The following is a 23,628-nucleotide window of genomic DNA, read 5'->3' on the forward strand; positions in this document are numbered from 1 at the left end:
TTAAGAAATAAGAATCATCTCAAAAATAGCCAGTATGAATAATCTTTCAATGCTTTGTATTAGTTTTGTTTTGTTTTGTTTTTTAAAGTGTACCTGGTGTGTTGTTTTATTCAAAAATTCCTTATGCGATTTCACTCTTCTGATCTCAGTGTAGTAATAGGTCTGGGCATGCTCATAAAACGCATTTTCTAATCTGTTAAAACAACAACAACAAATAGTAGAGTTATTCAAAAGCAAAGTGTTTTTAAGAGCAGCATGTTGAGAACTGAAAGCACATTTGTTGACCAATACTGTACTTCATGATTAAGATGAAAACTATAGCCCTGTCTAACCTGGATTTCTAGGGGAAAGTCTAAAATAAGACCTCTCCTAACACCACTGAAAACCATTTACAACACAGGAGATACCAGATTAAAAAAAAACAAAAAACTTATGATTTATATAAATTAGGTGATCTCACTGGTTTTTATTTCTCTAATATTTATTGTTTAAAAGAATGAGGGGATCTATGGCTCTAGTTACTTAGGTAGCAGATGATGGCTTAGTTGGTCATCAATGGGAGGAGAGGCCCTTGGTCCTGTGAAGGTTCTATGCCCCAGTATAGGGGAATGCCAGGGCTAGGAAGCAGGAGTGGGCGAATTGGGGAGCAGGGGAAGGGGGGAAGGGACAGGGGTTTTTAGAGGGGAAACTAGGAAAGGGGATTGCATTTGAAATGTAAATAAAAAAAATATCTAATAGCCAAGCGTGGTGGCGCACGCCTTTGATCCCAGCGCTTGGGAGGCAGAGGCAGGCGGATTTCTGAGTTCGAGGCCAGGCTGGTCTACAGAGTGAGTCCTGTAATCAGGACAGCCAGGGCTACACAGAGAAACCTTGTCTCAAAAAACCAAAAAAAAAAAAAAAAGTATCTAATAAAAAAAAGATTTTGAAAACTTCTGGGGAGAATAAAAACAATTGGCAAATGAGACAGAAATAACATTGTTATTAAAGTCTTTCTTCATCATTCAATTCTGAGATTATATAAGCACCAATAAGAAATTTTCATGATTCCAGCAAGCGATCCGCACTGTACTGGGGATCGTGACCGTCAGAGGTGACTGTGCAGGGCATGAAGAAAAAGTGAGCCCACAGGGAAGAACAGGTGACAGAGCCAAGGGTCTCCTCAGAAGAAAATCTAAGTTTAATCTATGTTCAAAAGACTGTTTACCACAGCTGAGGAAAACTCAGTAAGTCAAATTTTAAAATCAAATATTTTCTTTACTTCTTTACAGACAAGGTCTAACTGTGTGGTTTGGGAGGCTTTAAACCCACTAGTGTAGCCCAGACTGACCTCAAATTGGCAACCCTCCTGCCTCTGACTCCTGAATGCTTGGATTATAGGCATCTGCCACTATACCTGGCAGATAATGGATTGTAAATTGAATTTTCTAGATTAAATTTTTTTATTTTCAAAGAAAAATATTAAAATATGAAAATAAAGTTAAGATTCTAATCTTGAAACACATGTTAGTAACTTAAACTTGTCCTTAAGATTTTACAAGTGGGAACACTAAGGGAGACTGAAATACCTAACTGTAGCCAGAACTATCTTTACAGGTTATTCTCAGTGATGAAGAGATAACCTTCTCAAAGAATTTAGTTCTATCTCTATGACCCCAGGAAATGTCAGAGATAAGCTCCTTTCAGTTTCTAAATGGGATGTGCACTCAGATAAAACATGTTTTAATCAAACAGAACAGACCTCAAGATAAGCTGGCCTGGTTAATCCTTTAAACTTAGCTCGTCTTTGGGCTGGTAAGATGGCTCACCAGGTAAAGGTGCTCCCTGCCCTGATAAACAACCTCAGTTCAATCCCAGGGACCCAAGGGTAGAAGGACAGACCTGACTTCCCTAATCTGTCCTCTGACCTCTGTGGTATGCACATGTCCCTGTCCTGAGTCATTAATAAATAAATGCAATTTTAAAGCAAAAACTTTTAAGCAAAACAGGTTAAATAGCTATAGAGACAGCCTGGTTATCAGGCAAGTGTTGCAAGTTCCCCACTGTCTGTTTTTGATAGCCCCAGCTAGAGTGGAACTTGCTAATGTAGACCAGGCTGGCCTCAGACTCCTTTCAGTCTGTTTGTTTAGTGCTTGGCCAAGCTGAACTTCACTGTGCATAATGTTTTTTATGAACACTTTGTTGTTTGTAAATAAGAGGGCCTAAGCTACCAACTTTCCCTTCCTAAGAACAGCAAAACCCCTGATTTACCTTATAATGTAGCCCACAAGGTGGTCAGTGTGGGGCAGCACAAACAGAGACTTGCCGGAGAGTTCACACACATTGCATAAGGCCGCAGCCCGCTCAGAAGCAATGACATCTTCTCCTGGTGACAAACAGAAACAAAACAAAGGTGTCAGCTTTCTGTAGTCAAATTTACTCAAGTTTGTCATCAGGAATAAAGTTCTAAGTCTGTCACCATGGCAGCAGGGCTCCTGCTCTCCCTGAGGACTTAGGGCTCCCAGAAGTTAATGCGTTCATATTTGTCTAGAAAATAGGGTAGAATTTTCTTCCAAACACAACAGATAGGACAAATAATGGCCAAACCATATTACATGGTTGTTCCAAAACATAAATAAAAATGGAAGCATTCACTCATGAAAGAAGTTTCCAAAGACCTCACAATGTTCATCGTGGCAAGAACACTTGTTCTGACTTATGAAAATCTGGAAAGGTGAAGAAGAGTCATGGAAAGGAAGTATTTTCCTGGACGTTATTACCAATCTTACGTTTCTTTGGGTAAGAGTACATTTTAAATAGAACCAAGCAAGTAACTGCATTAACTGTTCTGTCAACTGATACACACACACACACACACACACACACACACACACACACACAAGGGCTAAGCAGAGAGGAAAAAGCAGGACTCAGCATTTGTAAACATCAATGTACAACAAGCATTTGTGCATTATTATAACATTCATCTACTTGTACATGTGCATACATATGTATGCATGTATGCATGTATGTATGCATGTATGTGCCTCAGACACAGTATATCTGTGGAGGTCAGAGGTCGACTTTCAGGAATTGGCTCTCTCCTTCCAAGTGGCTTCTGGAAATTGACTAAACTCAGGCCATTAGCCAATCCTTTCCTTGCTGAGCCATCTTTCTGGCCTTTTATTGGTGCCTTTAAAAGTTAGCATACTGTCATCCCCCCCTCCCCAATGAACATGCAAAACATTTTCATATTAAAAAAATCTACCTCCTGGATTAGCACAATTGGAGAATAAAGCAATAAATGAATCTTTTGTACCTGGGGGTAAAGGCGTTTTCTTTTGAATCAGGACGACTGCAACTTTTGTGTTTCTCCCTTGCAAACTTTGCCTGTGATGGGGAAAAAAAAGAAAAAAGGAAAAAAAAAACAATATAACTAATAAAGCAATGAACTTATTTTACCTAAACTATTTCAGGCTTCACATAAAAAACAAACTTCATTACTCAACAGAAGATAAATTTCAACTAAAGAAAAACCCATTAAGATCAGAATAAATCTCTTCCTACAAGTGACTGCATTCCCATGATGACTTGCACTTTCAAAGGACAATCTCCTATCAAGCTTATCCTCTTACTGAAGTCTGCGTTAGAAGAGAAGCATCAGGGCCAGGAGATGGCCTGAGTTGACTCTCCAACCGTACACAGTGCAAGGAAAGACCCGACTCCCCGCAATCTGCTCTCCACACACATGACCCGCCTCCCAAATACATGAATGGATGCAAAGACCATGTTAATGTGAAATTTTAACATCCGCTTCTATATAAAAATTAGTTACCTTACTTTTCATAGTGATACATTATCGTCTGGAACAATGATCTTAGAACTCCCCCACGATAGAGCAAGTCTCAGGGGACAGTAAAGCACTCAGAGGGTGAAGTGCTTGCCTTGTAGATGGCAACCCAAGTCAGAGCCCCAAAACACATGTGAAGTTGCAGGAGGGAACCAGATCTCCACGGCTGTCCTCAGACGCTCACACACCATGGCACACATGAACACAAATACAAGTCATGTACACAAACAATGGTAAACAATTTGTAAGTGTCTTATGAAAGCGGCAAAGACATGGCTCAGCATTTAAGAGCTCTTGCTGTCCTTCCAGAGGACCAGAGTTCCGTCCCCAGCAACCACTGTGGGGTGGTTCACCACAGCCTACAACTGGGGATGTAGTGCTTTTTTCTAAGACTCCACAAACTCCAGGATACATATGCACATACACACATTCACTTGAACACACATACACATGTACACACACACACACACACACACACACAAATAAATAATAAAATATAGCTTTAAAAGAAAATGTTCTTTGAGAAAAGTATCTTATGGGGCCTGATATTAATTGTTATCTCCCAAAGAGATCATAGTAATAAGACAAAAATTTGAAACTCCAGGCCAACTTACCTTCTAAATGGTCTTCATATCCTGGGCACTGTATTGTTAATACTTAATATCACCTCTTAGAAACAGAACGAGTTTCAAAGGAGATTAACAATCTCAGAGCAGCCATCACAGTTTAAACACTATTTGGTTACTTCCAATAAGTGTTTGTGAACGGGGCTGAGAATACAGTTCAGGGTTAGAGTGCTGGCCTTGAACAAGGGGCCATGCATGGGCTCAGTCCCTGACACCACAAACACGTAAGTCCCTAGCGAACAGACCCTTGCAGGCCCCACAGCGCTGTACCTCACAATCTCCACTCTGGTAGCGCACTCGGACTGCTTCTCCTTCCACTGAGGCTCGTCCCAGTCCAGCTCATAGAACACGACCACCAGCGCTGGCACCAGGTTCAGATGCTTATTCATCCAGCCCGTCTTTAAGATCCCTTTAGGGATGTACCACTCATATGACGTCCTCTGCCAACCGGAAAAAAAAAAGTTAGCTGGTCAGAAAAGAAGCGGAGGCCGCCTCCAGAGTGCCAGGCACTCCACATGGGCCTCAACGACTGTGCACACTGCCCACTCCTAAGAGGAGAAAGTCAGCCCATCAGAAATTAATATGAAGTGTAAGAGTGGAACCTCAACCACAGACACTACACTTCCCATGAGAGGAAGAATGCCCAGAGCAACAAACAAACAAAGTCCCAATAATGACAAGGAGCTCAGCACCTGTAAAAGTATTCAGCCATTTTCCAGGTCTGCTTCTACCCTTCCCCATTCCCATTTCTGTTCCTGTAAAATAATAAAGTGATCTAAAATCCACTATGCCTTCATTTGTTTACGTACTGCCCTGACAGCAATTCACCTTCCCCGTGGATAAAATAAAAATGGTTTAAAAATGGGGGAAGCTGAACCTAACAGCAAAGGCCATGGATTCCACACAAACCCAGCAATGACCAATGACTAACACGACACCTTCCTTTTAAGAAGACTACTAAGTTATGGAGGGGGGGGGGATAGAAAGGACACTTTCTGTAAAGTCTGGGAGTTCCTGAGTTCAATTCCCGGGACCCACCAAACTGGAGAGAACTAACATGACAAGTTGTTATCGGACCTGCACTCACTCTCTCTCTCTCTCAATTAATTTTTTTTTTTAAGATTTATTTAGTATATATATGTGAGTATACTGTAGCTGTCTTCAGACACACCAGAAGAGGGCAGTGGATTCTATTACAGATGGTTTTGAGCCATCATGTGGTTGCTGGGAATTGAACTCAGGACCTCTAGAAGAGCAGTCAGTGCTCTTAACTGCTGAGCCATCTCTCTAGCCCAATACATTTATTTTTTTAAAAAGAAAAAAATGTAGGCTCATAGTATAGAAACGATTGCAATTAATCTGCTTGAGGTTAAAATTAAGTGTTATTAAACATACACATATATTCCATAGTATATGAAAATACCTGTTTTTCCTTAGGCACAACCATGACATTTACCCTGATAAACTCAGGGGTTTCCCAGCACACATAATTGGGACAGGATTGGTAGGAGGAAGAGGACAGGGGCTGTGAATGAATGCAAGTGATCTTATGGCATTACCTTTGATCTACATTTTGGGTATTCATGGTCACCTGGGAGCACCTTGAAAGAAATTGGAACCCGGTCAGCTCTCCGATTGGCACAGAAAGCATCCCAAACTGCTCGATGGACAGCATTATAGACCACATCAAGGCCAGTGAGTGTAACAAAAGCCATTGGCCGGCAACATAACTCCACAGGGAAGTCCCACTGTGTGGGACTCATGCTGAAGGTGTCACAGAAAAATCTGAAATACAAATGCCAAGATAGGCATGATTCATTTTAAAAACCAACATCACTAATTATAAATACTGCAAAAAGACAAAAGGCTCTGCATATACACAGTCAAGCAAACAGAAGAGAGCAACATGAACACTTTAATTACTAAGTCAGATTTATTAAAATTACTAACTGCACTGCTATTCTTAATTTCACAGAAAAGCTTGTACTCGGTTTTCAGATAAACTCTCTATTTCCAGTAATCTTTCAAAATGTATGGAATGAACAGACTAAGAAAGCCAGTAAGTGAGAAAATTAAAATAAGTGCAGCCTGGTGTGCTGGCACATGCTGCAATTCCAGAGTGCAGGAGGCTGACGCAGGAGGACCAAGTGCTCAAGACAGGCTGGTGAAAAACAGTAAGGTTCTGTCTCAAAAATCTTATATGTGCCCTGTATCAACCACAGTCAATAAAATTTTAAAAGTTATTGACTTACATAAATATATATATTAAAAAAATCCAACTTTCTCTGATTTCTTTGGAATTACAATCATCTCAATACTTAAAATATAATTCACATAAAGTATGAATTATTTAATAGTTGCTTTTTTGATTTTCATAATATAGAATGATGTGATAGGTAAAGGAAAATATCTAAGAGAGACACCAGCAATGAATGGAAATCTCTAGGACACGTTTGTATTGTGTCCTTTAGTTAAGTCTACAATAAATACAGGTATGCACTGGCTTTACAAAATGACTATACAAAAATGTGCTTATTCCAATCAAAAGGGTCACTATATTTTTAAGACAGTTTCTTATTTCTGAATGGATTTATCATATGCTTCTTTAAAGAGTGATTGCCGCTGGGTGATGGTGGTGCACGCCTTTAATCCCAGCACTTGGGAGGCAGAGACAGGCAGATTTCTAAATTCGAGGCCAGCCTGGTCTACAAAGTGAGTTCCAGGACAGCCAGGGCTACACAGAGAAACCCTGTCTCAAAAACCAAAGAGTGATTGCCATCATCACATTATACAAAACACAAGGTAATCTCTGGAAAACTTTTAGTGTCAAATGCCACCTGGTCCCTAAAATGTGGATTATTTCTAACTGAAATGTTAATTACCTTTACTAATTAGCTACCTCATGCTCAAACCCTAAAGGAACAATGAATATTGAAACATGAGTTGGAAAGCTTTCCAGACACCATAAGCTTGCAGAATTGCTTCAAAAGACCTTTGGGGAGGGTTGTGCTATGAGGGCAAAGAAATCCACAGAGCAAAATAGAAGTGGTCAAAATACAATATGGCTATCATATCTGCCTAATTCCAAACAGTCTAGACAAAAATGTGAAAGGGCCTTTTCCCTTGATAATCTTAGAGGCTCCAAAGAAATAGCTGTAGCCCTTGAATATCGAACGGCTATAAGGGGGAGTAGAATTAACTTGCAAAGTCTTTAAGTTAGCATCACCTGAGAGGTATACAGCACGAAACACAAAAATAATGTCAAAATTTCCAGTAGTTACGTTAGAAGGGAAAAGAGAAGTTGGCTCAGAAAGCACTTCTGAAAACCCAGCATTCAAGAGGCAGAGGCAAGGGGTCAGTTTCAGGCCAGTCAGGGCTATGAAGATCTCAAAAACAGCCTCCTACTCCCTCCCCCCCCAAAAAAGAAAAAGAAAGATGTGGGATTTTAGATATATTCTATTTTAGTCAACAATATTTTCCAAACATCATTATAAGTTATTGGAGAACTTGTAAAAACCTACTTGTGCACGGTCTTCAAACCTGTGTGTATTTTATAGGAATAGCACACTCTCAGGTCAGACTAGCCGATTTCAAGTGCTCTATAGCCTCCTTCCCTTGGCTACTGTCTCTCACAGCTGACAGTGTAGCTCTTGGTTACAGTAAATCTGTTCCAACAACGTCATGAAAACGACACCAGCCATCGCTGCCTTATTCCTACCTTACAAGCTTGGGTACTTGCAATGGGTCCTGCTTATGCTGTAGGAAAATTTAAAAATTGAACGGAACAGGACAAGCGTTGACTGAATAGATTTCAGTGACACACAGGAAAGAAATCGCTTCCTCGTTTCCCAGAAAAATAATGGAGAAAACAAGCAAATTATTGACAGAGAGGGAACACGGAGAAGTACAAAGTTAAGTCCTTCAGCACCAGATCACCTCGTCAGGGCAATCTATCGGAGAAGAGAAACAAGCTAACTCAATCAAAGTTATCTACTAAAGAAGACGGCTATCAATTAACAGGTGGTTTGGGATGCAAGTCATCCACTGACAAGCAAGGACTCAAGAGACATCCGATTGCAAACATCAAATGAAGAACCAAAGGACTGACCCTAGGGTCGCAGCATTCGGCCCTAGTACCTGCCACTGGGCAAGGAGAATAACCTCAAAGTCCTAGAAATTGACACAATTGTCCTCCACCACTCCCACCTCTCTGGCAATAAGCGCGTTCTTCTTTGCGGGGGAAAGAGAAACGCCAAGATTGCACCGGTGGACGCCAAGGGGAAACGCAGGCCACCAAGCCAGCCGGGATGGCCTGGCCTGGCAGATCTCTGGGCCCAACTCACCCTGGTCGCACGCCCTGGACCCTCTGCAGCCGCGGCGAGTCGCCGTCAGCCCCGAAAGAGGCAGGAGAGCCAGGCAGGGGCGTCTAGGAACACAGCCACCAACAAGCGACAGCCCCAGCCCCAGGCCGGGTGGCAGAAGGCGAAACTTCCTTTTCCCCGCCTCCGCTGGCACAGGAAGCACTTCCTGGGCTTGAGTGACAGCACTCCACACCAGTCCTGGAATAGAACAGGGTTCCTTGTTAGGAAGGTGTCCCATTTCCTAGAGGAGAAAGAGTTGGGGGCGGAAACAGAGGGAGCCAATAGGAGGCTCTATCGTATAAGGGGGCGGAGCTTCCTCGTTACCGCCCATCAGTAGCTGGTCAGAGGTCTAGGTGTCCCTTAAACGTGATCCCGGTTCCCGATCACACATAACGCGATCCTGGGTTCCCGGCCCACGATCGACTGCCGGTGGCTTGGTGCTGCCGCGATTCGGGAGCGCGCGAGGTCGTACCCACGGCTGCGAGGAGGGTTTCCCTAGACCGAGGCGCGGAAACGGGGTGCCCCGGCCTCCCGCCCGCTGCCCGCCCGTTCTTCGCGGTAGCGAACGCCGTGCGCCCGGCACGATGGGTGCCAACGAGGACCAAGAGGTGAGAACCCAGGACTGGACACCCCTGTCCCGGCGCAGGTCCCGACGTGGAGCACCCGGACTTCGCACGTGTCCTTAGCGCTGAGAGCCTTCATCGCCTGTCCGGATGTCCCACGTTGGTGGATCCCCTGCCAGATAGCACTGGGCAACCGTATAGCCAGCAAGCGTGAATGGGTCACGTGAGATTCAGCCTCCCGCTTCCCTCATTTGTCATTTTTACATTTAGGTTCTCCCTAGATTTCCTTGCTGAGTGTCCTTGGTCCACGACCCTAGAGCACTCGGCCGTCCTTAAATCCCTTGTGTGGCTTAGCGCTTGTGTGTCGAGTTATTCTGTCTTCAGATCTGAACGCCTTTACATTTTAAAACTTGTGGTCTCGTGGAGAGGGTCGATCGAGTCAGTAAAATCTCTAGAGAAAAAAAATAAATGACCCTGGTGTTTCGGTTTCTGTCCATAATGCTTAGTGAAGTCTCTCCCCAGTCTGTTGCTGAGGGATCTACAATGTTTTTGAGCATCCGCATGTCAATCAGAATTTTGTAGTTTGTGTTTTGGTTTTTGTTGTTGTTGGTGGTGGTGGTTTGTTTGTTTTGCAAAATATCAAAGTCGGAAGGGACGGACCCTATAAAATATTGTGTCATTGAATTTTCTAACTCTGTAATGTGTCCAGATGAAAAAGGAAAGTTATCTACAGTGCTAGCGCACTCACTCTAGGGCAGCTCGGTGAACCTGGTGGAATGAGGATTAGAAGATAAAACCCACCTGGAGGTGGTCATGAACGCCTTTAATCCCAGTATTAGGGAGGCAGAGGCTGGTTGATGTCAGAGTTTGAGACGAGCCTGGTGTTCCAGAAAGGCTCTCAAACAAAGAAGACAAATCTTATGTAGTAGTAGATAGGCTCCTTGTGTAGTAGTAGATATGTATTAATTCGCTGTTTGTTTTGAATATGTTGCTTAAAAGTTAACATTTGACAATGTGGATGCTAATAGAAGCTAGGCTACAAATACCCCACACAGGACCCCCACATTCACAAGGTAATTGGTGTCTGAATATCCTGCTGAAATAGTCTTACCAGTTGAATGAATCCGAAGCGTTAATGAATCCAGGGGAGAGACGAGAGAGGAAGGGTTAGAGACTACTAGTGAGTAGATACAAACATTAATAGAGAAGAGGAAAGCCTGGTGTCTTTTTACACTGTAAATGACTAGTTTTAAAGTACCCTGTGCATTTCATAACAGCTAGAAGAGTTTTGAATGGTTCATTGACAAATAAATGGTTGAAAACTTGAGGTGATAGTTGTAACAGGAACACGTATCAAAGAACTGCATTGTATCCCATAAATGAATAGAATTTTTTTTTTTTTTTTTTTGGTTTTTTTCGAGACAGGGTTTCTCTGTATAGCCTATAGCCCTGGCTGTCCTGGAACTCACTTTGTAGACCAGGCTGGCCTTGAACTCAGAAATCCGCCTGCCTCTGCCTCCCGAGTGCTGGGATTAAAGGCATGCACCACCAAGCCCGGCATAAATAGAATTTTTAAAATAGTTTTATTTTTTACATATATGTATGTGTTTTGCCTACATGTATGTATGTGTACCACTTGGGTGTCTGGTGCCCAAAGAGGCCGGAAGAGGGTGTTGGATACCCTAACTGGAGTTCTAGACAGCTGGGACCACCATATAGGTGTTAGAAATTGAACCAGGTTTCCTGGAGAGCAGCCAGTGCTCTTAACCCCTGAGCCATCTCTCCAGCACCAATAAATAAAATTGTTAATGTATCAGTTTGAAAATAGTTCTTTCTCCCATCAAAGCACAGTGTAACACTTCATAGATGTGACTTCTGGACCACCATCACCACTGGTAGCTGACCTCACCTCAGACCTAACGAGTCAGAATTTCAGTGGTAGAGTCCAGGAATCTTTGATTTCAACAGCAAACTTATTCTTCCTCATGATAGGTGTTTGGATCTTTGAAGATAGTTTTCTGCCCAGTTTTGAAGATACTGGCTTTGAAAAATAAAACGAAACAACTAAAAATATATCATATGCTTCCAGTTCACTTTTGTTCATGTATCTTAGTTCCTTTGCTGTCCTGAATTGAGTGTAGGAACAGAATCTCCTCCATTTGCCTCTGCTGAAACCGTCGCATCACACTGTCTTCTGATTTACTGTCTGTCGACATCCACTTAGTGCTCTCAACAAAGCAGTTCATTCTACATCCTCTACTTATATATTTAGATATTAAATGCAATATTTAATGTGATGTTAATATTTACCCTGTTAAATATTATCATAACTTCATTTAAAGGAACTTTGGAGGGGGAGGGGTGTTTTAATTCTTTCATCAGCTTGATTTATTTTCTTATCAAATTACCATCCACCCATTTTATCAAACCTGCCTTTTCTTTTTGTTCCTGCCCAAGTTATTAATTGAAATATGGAAAGAGATTGTGGCCAAAGTGACATTCTTGAGTCCAGTTTGAATTTCTGGGTTTTTCTTTGTTGTTTTGTATTGTTTTTGTTCTGATCTGTAAAGGGACTCTTGATGAGATCTAAAGAGACTGAGTCTGGCGACCTTCTCTAATGAAGTTCCACTGAGAAGGATTGTTTAGCTGTATCTTGATGTGATGCTCGCTGGATCCTAAGGATTCTATGCTCTCCTGCCCTGTTTATGGTCTAATCTAAAATTTGTACATGGAGAATAAATCAAGGTCACCCTCTTTAGGCTGTAGAATTAATGACGTCGATCTTTTTGAAAACTAAAACAGATGCCCTTGTCTTTGTTACTCCAAGACTCAGCTCTCACTCAGTGATGGAGATTTCTCATTTGTGGGAGCCTAGGCAGGGATTACTAATTAGCATCTTCTCTTCTAGTCCCTCAATCATCTTGAATACACCCTGCCACTTTTCTTTCTGATATTCTTTCTTGGGACTGATCTACTACTTAAGCTGTGTATTGCTCTATGGAAACGATTACCGGTATAACTGATGTTCTTTTTCAAATGGGAAATTGTTGTGCTTCCTATTTCTCATTTCCAAGTATTTTCAGGTTGCTTTTACCTAAATCTTTGCTCTATAGTATAGAGAAGGAATACGGTTATGTGCTCTTCACAAGGTCTATTTGAGAATTAAGTGAGCTGATACAATGTAAAACTCCTTAGTAGCCCCAACACCAACTCTCAAGGTACTTGTTGTTAATGTGATTGTACTGTGGTGGTATGCGCACATCTATTGTGCTTTGGGGCCAGTAAGTTAAGCTACATTTTACATCAACTATGTAATGTGGGTTTGAATGAGAAGCTAAAGTCTTTCTAATCCATGCATGCCACTTAACAAAATCCACTGATTTCTTTTTCCAGATGGAACTAGAAGCCTTACGATCTATTTATGAAGGAGATAACAGTTTCCGGGAATTAAGTCCAGTGTCATTTCAATATAGGGTAAGACACAGCAGGTCCAGCGCCTGCATTTTTGTGGTACTGAGAAGAATGTGGAGATTCTGTTATACCTGATTCTGTCCTTTCACTTAGTGCTTTAACTTTATTACCATCCCATAGTTCCTGCTTTTCCATATTTGTTTTTCTAAAAACGATTTGTTTTTATTATGGGGGGGATAGGGGGTGCACAAAGGCCAGAAGAGGGCATTAAATCTTCTAGAGCTGGAATTACTGGTGGTTGTAAGTCACCTGTAATCCACCAAAGGTGGATTCTGGAAAACAAACTAGGGTCCTCTGGAAGAGCGGGAGCAACTGAGCCATCTCTTCAGCCCTCCTGACACATTGAAAACAAAACACACTGCTATGACATTGCTATTGATAAAGTTTGAAAACTAAATATAGAACCTCTTATATAAAATACATATATTTATATAATATATATTTATACAACATAATATATAAATATGTATTACATGGATATTTTAAAATTTTATGTGTCTGGTGTTTTGCCAACGACTTTGTCTGCGAATCACATACATGCCAGGTGCTCACAGAGCCCAGAAGAGAGAGCATTGGCTCCCCTGACCTAGTGGCATGGATAGCTATTGTGAGCTGACAGCTATGCGCTGGGAAATGACCTCTTAGAAGGGTAACCAATGCTCTTAACCGCTGAGTCATCATTCTGGCCTAATTCAGAGCCGGAAAAACAACAACAAGTTGAAAACATTTTGACTTGGTTATAAAATGTTGAGATAAAAGAATTCTTAGGGATGACATGGTATTACCTTCTTTTTTTTTTTTTTTTTTTTTGGTTTTTTGAAACAGGATTTCTTTGTATAGCCCTGGCTGTCCTGAAACTCACTTTGTAGACCAGGCTGGCCTNGAACTCAGAAATCCGCCTGCCTCTGCCTCCCGAGCGCTGGGATTAAAGGTGTGTCCTATGTGGCAAATGCTCTTAACTCCGGAGCTCCTTCCGCTCCAAGTAAGTAAGTAGTCCGTTTGTTTTGAGCTGCCTCTGCCAAACTTTGTCACCTTTCATTAGGCACAACAGACTGCTACATGATCTTGTCAGTAGTATCTTTCCCCCACTTAAGTATTGTCTTTAGATACATTGTAACTCTTTTGTTACCCTCTTATCTCTTACCTATGTGACTTCTCTATGCTAAATGAATCTCTGTGAGCCATTTTGCCAAAGTCTCTAAGGCATTTGGTGTCTTTGCAAACAGGAGTGGTCCTGCCTCTAACTTTAATACAATAAGACCTTGGCAATCTCTTTCCAAGTTTACACTGAGTAAGGACTTGATTACATGGAACTTCAGTCTTCTCCCAACTGCTAATGCATCAATCACACCTGTGACTGACTCATATCAAGAGGTCCTTAGGTTTATTTGATGCTGTTTCTGGACCTCAACTTACATTGATACTGAAAGCAGGAGACTGAGGATATGGGCAGAACATAAAATTAATTTTCATTTTGTGTGTGTGTGTGTGTGTGTGTGTGTGTGTGTGTGTGTGTGTTGGGGGAGGGGCACATGCATGCACAGCACCTGTGAGTTGCTTGTCCCCTTCCACTCTGTGGGTTCCAGGATCAAACTCAGGTCACCAGACTTTACAGAATGTGCCTTTACCCTAACCCTGAGCCATCTCACAGGCCTGGAGGTGAAAAGCTTGATTCTGGCAAGCGTTATTAACAGATGCTAAAATCTCTTGGCAGAGGTTGCTAGGAAACAGGGAGGCGATGTAGTTGTGTGTTATTACTGCACTGACTACTTCTTCATTACCTCTACACTGAAGATATCCCCATTGGTGATTCTGATAGGATGCAGCAAGAGCCACCCCACCGTACCACCGCTCCTCACAAAACAACGGTCCATCTAAATCTAAGCAGAGGTGGTAGTTGTGTATATTTGGGGATGTTAGTCAAGAAAACTTGCCTAGACTCCTTTTTTATCTGCCCAAGACAGAGTTTCTCTGTGTAGCTGTCCACTCTCTTAGAATTTACTCTATAGCCTAGGCAGTCCTTGAACTCAAGAGATCTGCCTGCCTCTGCCTCCCGAGTGCTGGGATTAAAGGCATGTACCAGGGCCTTGGGAGATGGCTCAGTGGTTAAGAGTGGTTAAGACTGGGCTGGTGAGATGGCTCAGTGGGTAAGAGCACCCGACTGCTCTTCCGAAGGTCCAGAGTTCAAATCCCAGCAACCACATGGTGGCTCATAACCATCCGTAACAAGATCTGATGCCCTCTTCTGGAGTGTCTGAAGACAGCTACAGTGTACTTACATATAATAAATAAATAAATTTAAAAAAAAAAAAAAAAAAAAAAAGAGTGGTTAAGACTGCTCTACTGAAGATCCTGAGTTCAATTCCTAGCAACCACATGGTGGCTCACAACCATCTGTAATGTTATTTGGTGCCCTCTTCTGGTGTGTCTGAAGACAACTACAGTGCACCCATACCCGGATTTAGCCTAGACATATTGTCATAAAAACACTTAAAAAAAACTGGGGGAGGGTTCGATTAATATAGACTAGAGAGATATTACAACTAATTACCATATACCTTTCGTGAGTTTAGATTTCTGGGGCGGGAGTGGTATTAATTAAAGGGCACTTTAGGCATAGTTGGGGAATTTGTAATATGAATAATTATTAGGTGAGATTTTTATATCAGTGTTGAATTCTTGGGGGCGTGATGATTGTTTTTTCACTATAAAAGATACTGTGAGTTTATTTTTCTTTTCACCCATAAATAACTAAAGCCATCCCATTACTTTTAAATGCTTCAACCAAAACCAAAGTGGAGAAAAAAAAAAATCATACATGTTAGAGGAGTAGATGCTCATTTCTGTGCTAGAGGGACATGACAGAGAAACAGGAAGTGGTGTTGAGTGAGTGCACGCCAGTGAGCACTTCTGGTGACCATTTAGTTCTTCTTAGAATTGAAGATGCTTGAAGTAAAAAGTTGATAAAACTGAAGACATTCTTGTCAGGAATTGCTCTGGGGCCTACTGTGCTCTCTCCCCCATCCTTTCCTCTGCTTGTCTGTTTTACATTCCATTTTCTGGTCTCTTCCCATGAGTGGAGGCCTGTATCAGTTTCCAAGTTCTTTGTACTTGTTGCAGTTTAGCAGTTAGAAACCTTCAAGACAAGGTGTTTCAAGTTTGGGAGTATTTCTTATTTCTTGTCTATTGCCATTGTGTTTTCTGACACAGGGTTTCTCTGTGTAGCTCTGTAGACCAAGCTGGCAACAAGCTCAGAGGTCCACCTGCCTCTGCCCCCTACCCCAACTCCCCCCCTAGTGCTACCACAAGCAGCAGCTCCCTTGTCATTTGTTCCTAGTTGATGTCTTATCTTTACCCTGGGAAACAAAAAATGTAAAATGTATCCTTGGTATTGAAATTACTGCTGCTGGTTGAGAAAAGCAAAAGTCGGAGCTGTTTATATTCCCCACATCCTTAGTCAGCCCTTCCTGTACCTCGAAACTTCTCAGCACATTATGCCTTTGATTTGAACATGAGTATTGGAAAGAATCACCGTGGTGAACATTTGGTTCTCCTCATCACTTTCCACAAGCCTAAGACTCTCTTTTCTTCAGATAGGTGAAGACGGCGATCCCAAAGCCTTCCTGATAGAGATTTCCTGGACGGAGACATACCCGCAGACGCCTCCCGTCATATCTATGAACGCCTTTTTTAACAACACCATGTGAGTAGTTTGGTCTTCAGAGCGGTTTCATTCTCTTCTCTGTCACTTACCCTTGACGGTGTGGTTCCTCTGCGCCGTTATAGCTCCTCCACTGTGAAGCAGAGCATCTTAGCCAAGCTGCAGGAAGCAGTGGAAGTAAACCTGGGCACGGCCATGACCTACACGTTGTTCGAGTACGCTAAGGACCATAAAGAGCAGTTCATGGAGAACCACCATCCTGGGAATTCTGCAGTGAGTGTAACCACTACATGGCTCCAGGCTGGGCATTTTAATTTTTATTTATTTATTTATTTTTGCTAGTTGTTTTTTCAAAATTAGGTGACCTTGTGTTTGATGTAAACAGAGAATAACATTTGAGTTAAATGAGACTGGTGAATCTCAGCTTTCCTTTATTGAGTGGAGAAAAATGCAATTACAGTCTATCAGTGTTCACTCGTCAGCAGAGACTAAGACACTTCTAACCATGGGAATCGAAGCGAGGCATGACAGTGTGCATCTTTAATCCCAGGACTGGGGAGGCGGGGACAGGTCTGTGATTTCAATGCCAACCAGGGCTACATAGTAAGGTGCTGACTTAGGAAGAATGGAAGGAAGGGAGGGAGAGAGGAAGGAAGGAAGGAAAAGAAAAAAGGAGAGAAAGAAAGGGGGAAAAAATGGGGGATGGAAGAAGAGGGAGTCAGTCTTGTCCTAGTTCCATTGAAGGCTCCCATGGGTTCAAATCCTCCCTCTCTACTTTTTTAACCCTACGACTTTGGCCTGCTTTCATTTTATCTGTGTGCCCAGTTTCTTGGTGGTTAAGTGGGATTATAATAGTGTCTACTTTAGACAATTGTGGTGTGGCACAAATAAATGATATATGTAGTCATAAGTGCTAACTATGCAAGCCCAAATATTTTGAAGAATTTTTTTCAAGAAACGAGAAGATCTGAGGGGAATGTGCGAGGTTTCTAAAAAAGGTGCCAATAGTGACAGCAAGCCCAGTGGTTTGGACAATTACGTTGGACCCTCAGATCGTCACCATAATGTGGGCAATTCTGGTTCACCTGCTGTCCCAGGGTTGTGTCCTTGAAAATGAGAACAAGGCCATCGATGCTCGAGGATGCCGGGGCCGCTGAGTGAATGACAGAATAACGCCTTCACTTTTGTTAAACCTAGAAGCCCACCATTTCCTCCGGGATGTAGCGGTTTGGTGTGTAATCCAGTAGGTGTGAGTCTAAGATCTGCTTCTGTTCTTGTAGACGCCTGTAGCCAATATCATCTCGGTTGAAACCCCTACCATAGCCCCATCGAGTAAGAAAAAAGAGAAGAAAGAACAGCTTTCCAAAGCTCAGAAACGCAAGCTGGCAGATAAAACAGGTTTGCGTTGTTCTTCTTTGTCTTTCTTAACACGGGACGTGGGCTGCTTTTTACTGTGATAAGGGTGCTTGATAGGTTTAGGTTTACAAGAGGAAGTCTTTGTTTTGTGTCCAAGATAGGATTTCTCTGGGTAAGAGCCCTGGCTGTCCTGGAACTCGCTCTAGAGCAGGCTGGCCTCCAACTCAGAGATCTGCCTGCCTCTGCTCCTGAGTGCTGGGATCAAAGGCGTGTGCTACCACCACTGCCTGGCTAATTCTATTAGCTAATTCTGGCTAGTCTATTCTTGGAGCATTTGAGTCAGAGCCCCATTGGTCACAATACAAAAATACTGCATTTATTGCTACTTCGAAAGAATGATTCACAGAGCAATTATAAATATTCTCACTGAGGGGCATTAGAAAAATAGACAAAGCACATTGTCCTACCTGAACACTGTAACATGTGGGTTTTATTTGCCTGTGTTCTTCTAAAAACTGTGAGAAATAGTTCCCATTTGCAACCTGGCACATCGTTCGATCTTAGTATAGTTGTCTAATTTTTTTCCCTATAATTAACTTAATTATACAATAAGTCTTCAGAAAAGAATTCCCATGTATATGAAAACAGACTCCTCATGAAAAGGATTATAAACTACCACTCAGATCAACAGCTATGTTTGGTCCCTGTTCTTTTTCTTATATTTGCAAATGGGTATCCATCTGAATTTTCCCAATTCGGAAATTGGGAAACATACACTGTTGCATGTACATACACTTACACATAAATGGGTGCCTGAGTGTGTGTGCGTGTGTGTGTGTGTGTGTGTGTGTGTGTTTGCGTGCACACAGTGCTCATGGAAGCCCAAAAAAGAATGTTGGAGCTCCCAGCCCTGGAACTGGTGTGGGTGCTGGAAAGCAGTCTCTTTTCCTGGAAGGGCAGCACGTGCTTTTAACTGCCAACTCATCGCTCCAGCCTCTGCTGTGTTTTTTATGGAGGGACCATAGGTTTGTTTTTGTTTAATGTCTGTTGATGGCAGAATAAAAGAAACCGATATTACAGTGGTCCTCAAACAAGATTTTGGAATTGTAACAGTTGGTGCTAAAAAAGACTCGGTGCTGTTCACCCACAGGTCAGGAAGTGGTAAAGTGTATATAACTGAAGGAGAAGAAGAAATTAGCCATCGTGTTCTGCTTTCTAGAATTTGGGTTTTTGTCTTTTGGAATGTCTTAGCATCTATGGCAGTCGCCTTTCATGCCTCTCCGCCTATGGTCATTTTCATTAAATAATATCTTCCCCCTACCCCGACGCTCGTCTGTTGGGTGACGCCCCACTAAGGTCTAATTTCCCTATGATGACAATGTAGGGTTTGGGACTGAGAACTTTGATGCTAAATAAATAGGCCAGCCTGTGCAACCCAGCTGACCATCCAACTGTGTGCCCACATGACATAGATGCTTACAGGTCTGAAAGAGAAAAGAGCCATCAGAAACTGGCTCCTGCAAGAATTGCCTTGGGCTGGTGTGAGCGGGGCTGGAGCAAGTGGGACCGGAGCGAGTGGGGCTGGAGCGAGTGGGGCCGGAGCGAGTGGGGCCGGAGCGAGTGGGGCCGGAGGGAGCGGGCCGGAGGGCGGGGCTGGAGCGAGCGGGGCCGGAGTGGAGTAGGGGTTGGGGGGGAAGAATTGCCTTTATCTGAAAATCATTAATTTCTAAGTTACTTACTGGAAAGTTAATACAGATGAATGTGTCTCACCCACATGCTTAGGACCACAGTTCAGAGCCTTCCAGATGTGAAATATTTTCATACTTAATGATTGAGCAGTCATAATTCAAGGTCTAAAATACTCCGAAGTCTAAAACTATTCAAAAAGTTTCAGATTTTAGAGTTGTTGTTGTTGTTTTTAATTTGTATAGTACTGGTTTCAAATGTAAATTTTTTAAAGGCTTCATAAAAATGAGACATGCAGCCTACATGAAGAATAAGAGAAGTAAAGGCATTTGAAATAGAAGAATCGTCTTCATTTATTTTGCGCACATACCTGTCTCTGTGGGTCCATGTGTGCTGTGGCATTTGTGTGGGGAGCAGAGAGCAATATTTGTGAGTCTCCCACCATGTGGAGCCCACAGATTGATCTCGGGTAGTCAACCTGTACCTTCACCTGCTGAGCCCTAATACTGAAGAATTTTATTTAAGTAAAATGCCAATTTGTTAAATTGTCCTTTGAATTTGAATATTAAAACTTGAAAACATTTTATTATATATATATATATATATATATATTTATATAGCTGCTGTTATGAATGGTAATGTAAAGATCTGATATTTGACCTCTGTGGAGGTCATGACCCACAGGTTGAGAAATGCTGCAATAGACTGAAGCCCCTTTTGGAGAACGTCGGATAATGTCTTGTCAGAGCATGGCCAAGCTATACACAATTTAACTTGCAGTCCTCTTGGTTCTGAAGCCAAACTTTTGTCGACACAGTCTCTCCTATTCCGAGCCGAGGGCCCTGGTGAGACCTCTGAAACAGTGAGCCAGGGCAACTCCACACTCAGATGAGCACTGGGCTCGTGGGAAGCAGGACTGTGCACGTGTGCGTAGGCGCAGTGTGTCGTCAGGCTAACCGCTTGCTTTCCCTTGGTTTCATTGTGGGGTAAATGTAAAAGGGGGCGTGTCTCAAGTACTTGGCAGGTGCCTCCAGGACGGTGCTTTGAGGTCACAAAGCTACTGAGAAACTATTTTCTAAATTAGTAGTGTGTGATGCCAATTTGCCATCAATGTTGTAAAAAGTACTCGTTGCTAGACTATTGGTTCACTTACAGTTAGCCAGCCAGTTGTAGTAACGTTACTGATTTTGTCCTCCAGATCACAAAGGGGAGCTCCCTCGAGGCTGGAACTGGGTTGACGTCGTGAAGGTATAGCAAACTTACATCAAGTCTTCCAAGTTGTTAAGGTTACTGCCATCAACTAACGACATGTGTATTTTTCATTTTCCTTCCTGCTGCCTTCGGGGTTCCCGGATGTCTGTTGGCATTTTTGGATTCAGCACGTAAGTATTCTTCAAGTCTTCCCTTCTCTGCCTCCTTGCTGTTAAGTGTTCTTTCTCAGATGCGAGAGCCCTGACAAGGTTGGCTCTCATCCCTTGGCTGCACTGTCAGCCCAGGCTTAGATTCTGTAATGCAGAGCTGCGTGAGTCCAGCCACCTTCTGTGGCGCTAGATTGTAAAGAGAGCTGAATAGATGGGAAGTGGCCCCATTCTAAGTCTTGTTTAGAAAGCATAACTGTTATTCAGGGACTAGAGAGATGGCTCTGTCAGTAAAGGGCCCACTGTGCAGTGATGAGGCCCTGAGTTTAGAGCTCCACACACATAAGAAGCTGGCTTCAGTGGCGTGCATTTGTGGGTGAGAAACTGGCCAGTCCCAGAACTTGTGGCCCAGCAAGCCTAGCTAAATTAATGAGCTCTTAGTTTTGTGGGAGGCCATGTCTCAAAAAATAATGTGGAAAACAATCAAGAAAGACACTTGACATCTGGTATCCATGTGCACACACTCACACAAACATATGCATATACCACACACACACACACACACACACACACATGATGATTGGGTGGTTGCATTATAGGTTTCTTGTTAGTTTTATATGAATGTTAGTTTTAATTCTAAATGCAGCAACTGTAATCCATATTAAAAGCAGGAAGTCTTTAATGGCTTCAATTATCCTTCATAGTTCCTGCTATCTTTATGTCTTAGTTAGGGTTTACTGCTGTGAGCAGACACCATGACCGAGGCAACTCTTATAAGGACAACATTTAATTGAGGCTGGCTTACAGGTTCAGAGGTTCAGTCCATTATCATCAAGGCGGGAGCATGGCAGCATCCAGGCAGGCATGGTGGAGGAGGAGCTGAGAGTTCTACATCTTCATCTGAAGGCTACTAGCAGAATACTGACTTCGAGGGAGCTAGGATGAGTGTCTTAAGCCCACGCCTGCAGTGACACACCTACTCCAATGAGGCTACACCTTCTAATAGTGCCACTCCCTAGGCCTAGCATATACAAGCCATCGCACTTTTGTTTCCCACATTCTTCTTCAAAATTGTTTTATTACATTATTTTTTTGTGTGTGTCTACACTCATGCTATGGCATGGATGTAGAGGTCGAAGGACAGCTTGGAAGAATTGGTTCTCTCCTACCATGACTGGAAGGTGGTCAGGCTTAGCAGCAAGTACCTTTACTGGCAAAACCGTCATCGATCTACAAGTCTGTGCATATGTGCCTGCTTGTCGGTGTGTACTCCACGTCTGTGTAGGTGCTTGTGACAGCCACAGGAACGTGTCAGATCCCCTGGAGCTGGAGTCAGAGTTGGTTGTGAGCTGCCCAGTGTGGGTTCTAGGAACTGAACGTGGGTCCTTCACAAGAGCAGCAAGTGCTCTTAGCCCCCGAGCCATCTCTGCAGCCTTAGCTGCCGTGTTCTTAGTTAGCAGGCACAGAGTGGGGTTGATTTATGGTGATGGGTCCTATTCAGACTCACGCTTGTGAGGTTTGAGAATTAATCGGTTTCATTCCCAAATTTGCCAACTCTTGCCACTGAAGATGTTTACCAGAAAAAGAAAGCAAATTTAAAATTTGTTTAATTATGGTTTCACATCTAAGGTTTAAGAATTTGTTATCTGTAAGGTGGCTTATTTTATTATGGCATTTTTTTTTAACCTCTTAAAAAGAATTGATTGACACAAACACATGACTATTCATGTACATACACTACATGTACACTTAAAAAAAAAAAGAAACTAAATTTAGAAAAGAAAGACTTTATCTTTTGGGCTGGTGATAGAGGTCTCCATCATGACGTATATGTACATTCCAGGTAAAGGCACTTGGTGTCATGCCTGATGACCAGAGTTACATGGTAGGATAAAAGAACTAACTCATACAAGTTCTCCTCAAACCTCCACAGACACACCTGGACACACTCATGCATCCTCACACACGCATGAACACACACCCATCCATACAATAATGTATAAATGTATTAAAGCATAATAGTTTATCATCTGTTAATGTCATGCTTTGTTGTACTGACACATGGCATAAAATGGTATCTGAAGAGTTAAGACCAAGGCCCACAGAGTCAGACTGCCTCGGATGGGAAGCTGGTCTTGTGCTCAACAGCTAGGTGCTCTATGGCAACTGTATCTCAGGTCTCACACTTCTAATTGAATGCGATGGAAAATAAGGGCTCATATGGAGTTAATATGTGCTCATTAAAACACTTAGAACAGCACTAGGTACAGGGAAAGCACTAGGCATTATCATTACAGCATGATTCATAGAATATTATCAGCAAAAAATCAAACCTGGGTGAACAAAATACTACTGAAGATAGAAAACAGAATAGAAGAATGGCGTTTATTTAACAAGCTACACCTTCTATAAGAATCACCTTGGGTCTGATTTATTCTTAGAAAGCTGCACGGGTCTTCCCACTCTGTAACCTTGTGCTGCTGAACTGACCTTTGGGGTTGTTTTCAAACCTGGTGGAAGTCATTTCACCTAGAGTTAGAAGTGATTACGTATAGAAGCAGTTATAAAGCTCTCATGACTTGAACTGTATTTCCTGTTATTTGTTTAGTTTTGATTCTCATTAGAAACAATGACTCAAGCCGGGCCTGGTGGCGCAGGCCTTTAATCCCAGCACTCGGGAGGCAGAGGCAGGCGGATTTCTGAGTTCGAGGCCAGCCTGG

At 42.5% G+C, this 23,628-nt stretch overlaps 2 protein-coding genes across 3 annotated transcripts in view; one reads left to right on the top strand and one right to left on the bottom strand.

The window, feature by feature from the left end:
* Trappc11 (trafficking protein particle complex 11) overlaps nucleotides 1-8,947 on the bottom strand; it is a 42,193-nt gene extending 33,246 nt beyond the window's left edge. For both annotated transcript variants that reach the window (XM_021218674.1, XM_029531926.1), the window contains exons 1-6: nucleotides 8,796-8,947; nucleotides 6,012-6,237; nucleotides 4,723-4,892; nucleotides 3,296-3,366; nucleotides 2,248-2,362; nucleotides 94-193 (exon numbers count right to left, since the gene is read on the bottom strand). In XM_021218674.1, the coding sequence (XP_021074333.1) occupies nucleotides 94-193; nucleotides 2,248-2,362; nucleotides 3,296-3,366; nucleotides 4,723-4,892; nucleotides 6,012-6,215 (660 nt within the window). In that variant the 5' untranslated portion in view covers nucleotides 6,216-6,237; nucleotides 8,796-8,947. The remainder of the gene's footprint in view (nucleotides 1-93; nucleotides 194-2,247; nucleotides 2,363-3,295; nucleotides 3,367-4,722; nucleotides 4,893-6,011; nucleotides 6,238-8,795) is intronic.
* Nucleotides 8,948-9,145: 198 nt separating this feature from the next.
* Nucleotides 9,146-23,628, top strand: part of Rwdd4 (RWD domain containing 4) — a 16,777-nt gene continuing 2,294 nt past the window's right edge. The window contains exons 1-7 of the mRNA XM_021219601.2: nucleotides 9,146-9,421; nucleotides 12,770-12,850; nucleotides 16,441-16,550; nucleotides 16,634-16,781; nucleotides 17,789-17,906; nucleotides 20,749-20,798; nucleotides 20,930-20,932. Of these exons, the coding sequence (XP_021075260.1) occupies nucleotides 9,398-9,421; nucleotides 12,770-12,850; nucleotides 16,441-16,550; nucleotides 16,634-16,781; nucleotides 17,789-17,906; nucleotides 20,749-20,798; nucleotides 20,930-20,932 (534 nt within the window). The 5' untranslated portion in view covers nucleotides 9,146-9,397. The remainder of the gene's footprint in view (nucleotides 9,422-12,769; nucleotides 12,851-16,440; nucleotides 16,551-16,633; nucleotides 16,782-17,788; nucleotides 17,907-20,748; nucleotides 20,799-20,929; nucleotides 20,933-23,628) is intronic.

Source organism: Mus pahari, chromosome 19 (genome assembly GCF_900095145.1).
Source record: "Mus pahari chromosome 19, PAHARI_EIJ_v1.1, whole genome shotgun sequence".
NCBI classification, from domain to species: Eukaryota; Metazoa; Chordata; class Mammalia; order Rodentia; family Muridae; genus Mus; species Mus pahari.